The sequence below is a fragment of the Populus euphratica genome, unplaced genomic scaffold (genome assembly GCF_000495115.2).
Source record: "Populus euphratica unplaced genomic scaffold, PopEup_1.0 scaffold204.1, whole genome shotgun sequence".
In the NCBI taxonomy this organism is placed as follows: Eukaryota; Viridiplantae; Streptophyta; class Magnoliopsida; order Malpighiales; family Salicaceae; genus Populus; species Populus euphratica.
The window spans coordinates 198,804-204,803 of NW_011500087.1; the positions used below are offsets into that span (position 1 = coordinate 198,804).

Genomic DNA, 6,000 nt, shown 5'->3' on the forward strand with positions numbered 1-6,000 from the left:
ATATGAACAGGTGGAGCATTGTTAACATTGCCAAGAGCTGAAGCCGTGGGAAGAGATTTGCCGGTAACAACCCCAAAATGTTTCAAGGACTCATCAGACTGCGAAACAAAACCATGAAATGCGAAATACAACTCTTGAACTTGATTAATTTAACTTTTTAGACAATATGCATCCACTCGTTCAAGTCTGTCCCAATTTGTCGGCCTTCAATGATGTGGCAGGATCGAACTTGAGTACATATGGCTAAATTGCAAAACTTTTGTTGTTAGGGACCAAATTCAATGCTTCAAGAAACAACATGGATCAAACCATATAAAGAAATATCAAATTTGATTTATTTGCAGAAGAATCAGCCAATGGTAACAGTGACAATTAACTAGGAAGCGCGGGGTGGGTAAATTGGATATACGAGTGATTTTTAATTGAAAATTAATTCAAATTATATTTTTTATTTTTAACATTATTATATTAAAAAATTGAAAAGCATATAAAAAATATTAATTAAATATTTTTTAGATAAAAATAATTTAAAAAACACTTTAAAAAATTAATTAAACTATAAAAATAAATTTTAAAAAACATATCAGCAGAAAAAATCATGATACGGTGTGATTAAGTTTAATATTTTAATATAAAAAGTGTAATTTCTTCTTTTTTTATATATATATATTTTTATTTTTATTCTTATTCTCACCTCATTTTTTTAATTTACTTACAAATTAAGTTTTTTTTTATGAATAGAAAAATATTTCATTGTAATTTTTTTGTCCCGCCATGTGACATGAATTTCAATATTCAAAATTTTTTCCCCAACTCTAATCTTTCATGCAATTTATTTTCATATGTTTATTTTATTTTTTTATATCTTTATTTATTATTTATTTACTCTATTTCTACTTTCAGTATATATATATATATATATATAATTATTGTTTTATCACATGTTGTATCTTAAATATTGCTTTCAAAGTATAAACACTAAGTTCTCATTTGTTTATAGGAAAGTAGTGTTTTTTTTAAAATGAATTCCATAAAAATAAATTATTTTCTGATATTTAATAGTGTACTAGAAAATAAGTTGAAAAACACTTTTTAATATTTGGTTATATTATGAAAAATAAGCAAGAAAATAACTTATTAATATTTTATTTTTTTCAGGTTTATTAAAATAATAAGGGTCAAATCTTAAAAATTAAAATGTTGAATGAAAATAAAATTAAAAAAAATATATAATTAATAAATTATCTCAAATAAAATAAATAAAAATAAAAATAATAAAAATCAAATCTAAAAATTAAAAGGTGAAGAAATTAAAATGATAATAGTTAACGTTTCATAAATTATTTTAAATAAAATAAATAACAATCAAAAGAATAAGGACTAAATCTGATAGATAAAAAATTTCAATAAAAAAATGATAAGAAAAAATAAATAACAATTATAAAAATGAGAACCAAAGTTAATATAAAAATTGAATTTTACAAGATAAAATTAAAAAATAAATATTTAAAATAAAATATATATAGCAATCAAAATTTTAAAGATCAAATTTTATATAATCAACAAATAATATAATATTTTTAAATTTCTCACAACTTTCAGAAGTATTTTTCGCCTAAATTTTTTAGGAAAATACTTTCTGAAAACTAAGCTAAATTTTTTTACTGAAAAATATTTTTTATTAACCAATTTTTTTAATAATAAATAAATTTAAAAAAATTTAAAAAATCAATTTTCAAAAATCAATTTTTGAAAAACAAATGCCATCTAAAATGAAGAAGGGCTGATAATGTTTTGGGCGTTTTGGGCTGACAAAGCCCAGACATTTCTGAAACGAGCCCGTAAAAGTTTCGTTATTTATGTTACCAACTTTCAGTTGCGCACTGTAGAGTGACGTAGATGGCTTGAACTGAAACGCTCTCGCTCCTCCTTTATACAGTGGCCAACACTCCGCGCCAACCCCCTTCCAGTAAGTTATTTGTGATCAAAGATCTCATCTTTGATTTTCTTGGCAGTTCTCAAGTTTCTGTAATCCGGGGTGCTTTAAAGTTTGAAGCTTTTAGTTGTTTTTGGTGTTTTTAGGGAGGTCGGTGTGTTTGGTTGCTTAGAAATTTGGAATCTTAAACTTCATTGAATTTTTTATTTTGATTGATCTCTTCATTTGGTTGTTTATGAAGTGAGTAACAAAAGGAAATGAAAAATATGGCTGTGTAGAATTTAAGTTTTTGTTACTTAAAGTTTGAATCTTTTTGCTGTTTTTGTTGGATTGGATTTGTTTGCTTGCTTAGAAAATGGAAGTACGAAAATTTGAATCCTCAATTTGATTGAATTGTTTATTTTCTGTGATTTGATGTTTTTATTTATTTCTTATGAGGTCTATAAGAGGGCAGGAAAAGTGAAACTCTGTAGAAGTTAAAGAAATATTATTATTTTTTTGGTTTATCATCTACTTCAGTTAGAGTTATGTTCGAGAATAGCAACTAAATGTGATTGTGGTGTAAATTACTGATTTTTTTTGTTTGGTTACTAAGAAAATGCAAAAAAGAAAAAATACTGAATCTGTTCTATTTTCAGGCGATGTTTTTCTTGTTTTTAAAATTCTTTTATTTACCTAGTTGACAAAAAGGGTGTAAAACATAAAACTGTACAGGATTAGAAGAATCATTTTTTCCTTATAGTATGTTATTTCTATTTTTTATTATCAAATTCAGGTGACCATTTCATGTAAAGCATCAAGGGAGATCCCAACCTCAAACAAGGAAAAGTTGATTGCTGCTATTGAATTGAAATGAAGGTGAAAGAGGTATTGACTTCCTCACCTCATGATTTATTTGTCTGTTTTCTTAAAGGAATCGGTCAAATAGTTGAAGTCTTATGCCATATGATATTAATGCTGTAGTTAGTAGCAAACCAGCCTGGAGTGCTACCACAGTATCATCCCAGTTGTGGAACACTGTTAGTTAATTACCAGTAAGAATCTGGGTTGTTTATGCAATTACAGCATGCAGTTATTGGTCATGGTGAATATTTGTAACTTTTGTCGAAATTGTTGTTCTAATCAAACTACAGTTAATGTTAAATAAGCAACAGGAATTCTCAATTATCGGAAAACCTCCCAAATTGTTTGCAATGCTTTGCCACCTCAAGCTGATTGAATGCTGTTGAACCTATTGTTTTCTATTGGTTTGGATAACTAATTGAAATGAACTTTCACAGGATTCGGAAGAAGCAAGTTTCTCAACACTCAAATCTCGTGAGCCACCAAGAAACCAACAAAATATCACATCTGGGGCGGGTACTGGTTCGGTGCCTATTGCTCGCAACAACAACACAGCTGCTCTCTGTAGAGAAATTAGAATTGTAAGAGGTTTCATTTAATGTTCATCTGCATCAGATGTTTTCACTTTGTTTAATATAATTGGCTGTGTAGGTCCAAGATTTGATTGAAAGGTGTCTGCAGCTATTTTTGGATAAAGATGAAGTGGTTAAGACACTCTTTGAACAAGCAAGAATTCAGCCTGACTTTACAAGAATAGGTAAATCACTCATTCCTCCTACAAGTCTTCTTATTTTCTCCTCTACATGCAGAAATGCATTGCCTCCTGCAACCTTGCAAGTTCATAACCTGATAACAGACAAAAAGAATGAGATGTCAGAACAATGGTTCTTCTATCATTTGATGTGCCTGGCTGATATTATATCATTGTGATCAATTGTTGCTAATGATAATCTTTCCCTTTTCCCCTGTTCTTCTGTTCCATGCTATCTTCATCCGCTTCATATGTTTAGAATCAAGGTTTTAAAATGAACAATAAATTATTGCTTTCATATTAAGTTAAGTAACTATCAAATTGCTTGAACTTCCTTTTCTTTTTCTAGTATGGAATATATTGGAGCAAGAAAATGCAGAATTTTTTAAGGCCTATTGCACAAAGTTAATTCTGAAGAAACAAATTTCTATGTTCAATGAATTACTTGAGAAGCACCACCATCTGCTGAATTACGCTGCACCTCTAGAGTATCCATTGGCTCCCATGCAGGAAGGCATTCAGCACATGCCAGGTGAGCTCTTGCCATAGATATTGTATTGTGTTGAGAGCATAATAAAGTTAAAAGACAATTGGCTTCTGAATGAATTTGAACAAATATATCAATAGAATAAATGTGCTCTCAACATTTCTCCCTACTGCAATCAGTGTTTGTAAGAGATAATTTTATTAGCTTGAAAGGAAGATTGGAGATGGGCCTCTGATGCCCTGAAATTAGCCTTTACCCCCAGCTAGGTAGCATCTCTGTTCATTGCCTTTTCTTCAATGGTATGCAAGGGGATTGTTGTCGATTGTCATGGAAAGTTTTGCAGACATCTTTTGAGTGAAAGAAATGTTCTCATGGTAGTGAAATTATGATATTTCTTTTGTCATGTACATTACAAAGAGGTGACTAGAGGAGTGCTTAAGAGTTTTAAGAAACTTTGAATCACTTATCAGGCATGTAAAACTCAATCCAAAACTTTCTTCAAAATAAAAACCAAAAATCCAAGTACAAAAATAGACAATTTCACGAAGTTTTTTGAATTGTTCTGAAGTTGTTATTTATTATGCCTCTTATTTCCAGCAAGTAAAGCATTATTAGTCTTATCATGATTGTTCTTTTGAATCAGAGCTTTTTATCCCTTTTCTGTAGCACAGTTGACAATCTACATAATGGATATACCCTTCTGCAGCAGCATCCAATTCCATCAACTGTTCATTCCCATATTGATTCCATGGGAACCTTTTTCAACTATGATTTGGTTTATGAAAACCCTGAAAGTGGGAATTTCTGCTCAGCTCATATGAATTATGGGGGATGGTGAGACTTCCCTGGTCCAGTTTTCTTGACTTTTCTTTTCTTAGCGTTTATTGTTCAAGTGGCTAGTAATTTATACAATTATACTGGAGATAATATTAGGAAATTACTATGTGGATGCCTCATGAGTGATATATTTGCGTTCTGCTTATATCTTTCATTCATTGCACTCTAAATGCTATCATTATAGCTATATAGTCTCGAAATTATAAATCTGCGTTGATTTGTAATATGCTTCTTGCACACAAATTTGCATCATCATTAATGCATTATGTTGCGACTGTTGATTCAACTGGAGCCCGGTGCATCTTCCAAGTTGACATACATAAATGTGTGCATAGATATGTACAAGTCTTGTTAAATTTTTTATTTAATTGAAGGATTTAAAGATCATGCAAATTATCAAACGATATATTAGGAATAATAGAAACACTTGGTTTATGCTGCTGTGATCGTTCTACTCTGCTGTTTGTTGAAGGATGCCAATTGACAATACAACAGCCCATATAGCACCTACCCAACCTTTTATTAAATCAGAGAGTCCAAGTCCTGTATCAGTTGCATCCCTTGATCAATATCCTTTCGTTCCAAGAGAGATGCCAGAGAGCATGGACCCTTCATCTTTTGCCTTTGCAGAGTTATCTCGTGTGCGAAGTCCGGGGCAGGTTCTGCTTCAACCTGCTAATGCTGGCTTCAATAACTTGGCAGATATAGGAGGTGAGATGAAATTATTTATCTTCTGAAACTCCTTGCGATGCTTGTCTGCTAGGTTATAATCTGTGGCATATATGTCATTCTAAATTAGTTTCCAGAAATTCACTGTGTCATCCATCTAATCACTGCAAGACTCTAGGAAACTCAATGCCAGCAGTTTAAGCAAAAACTGCATGAACCTTCATTATATAATCTCATAAAAATGTCTCTTTTTATCTGCTTTAAGCTTGCATAATTCATGCTATTCTTTCATAATTTGAACAGAATATTCGTTTTCTACTGGATTGCGTGATCCTTCAGAGCAAAATGACAATGGTAATTGCCAGTTCTTTCCTTGGTGTTTTCAGACTTTCAGTCTGCCTCCATTTTTTTATGGAATTTCTTTTTTCATTGCATCAGTTGACAAGTTCTTTGCCGATACCATTCCTGCTACACAAT

At 30.8% G+C, this 6,000-nt stretch overlaps 1 protein-coding gene across 5 annotated transcripts in view; it reads left to right on the top strand.

The window, feature by feature from the left end:
• Positions 1-1,773: 1,773 nt before the first annotated feature.
• LOC105109011 (uncharacterized) overlaps positions 1,774-6,000 on the top strand; it is a 4,565-nt gene continuing 338 nt past the window's right edge. The window contains exons 1-9 of one of the 5 annotated variants that reach the window (XM_011003574.1): positions 1,776-1,969; positions 2,712-2,803; positions 3,217-3,360; positions 3,431-3,536; positions 3,880-4,062; positions 4,689-4,851; positions 5,327-5,565; positions 5,827-5,877; positions 5,962-5,984. In XM_011003574.1, the coding sequence (XP_011001876.1) occupies positions 2,789-2,803; positions 3,217-3,360; positions 3,431-3,536; positions 3,880-4,062; positions 4,689-4,851; positions 5,327-5,565; positions 5,827-5,877; positions 5,962-5,984 (924 nt within the window). In that variant the 5' untranslated portion in view covers positions 1,776-1,969; positions 2,712-2,788. Of the gene's footprint in view, positions 2,087-2,711; positions 2,804-3,216; positions 3,361-3,430; positions 3,537-3,879; positions 4,063-4,688; positions 4,852-5,326; positions 5,566-5,826; positions 5,878-5,961; positions 5,985-6,000 lie in introns of all 5 variants that reach the window. The other 4 variants (XM_011003575.1, XM_011003576.1, XM_011003577.1 and 1 more) reach the window with 4 other exon arrangements.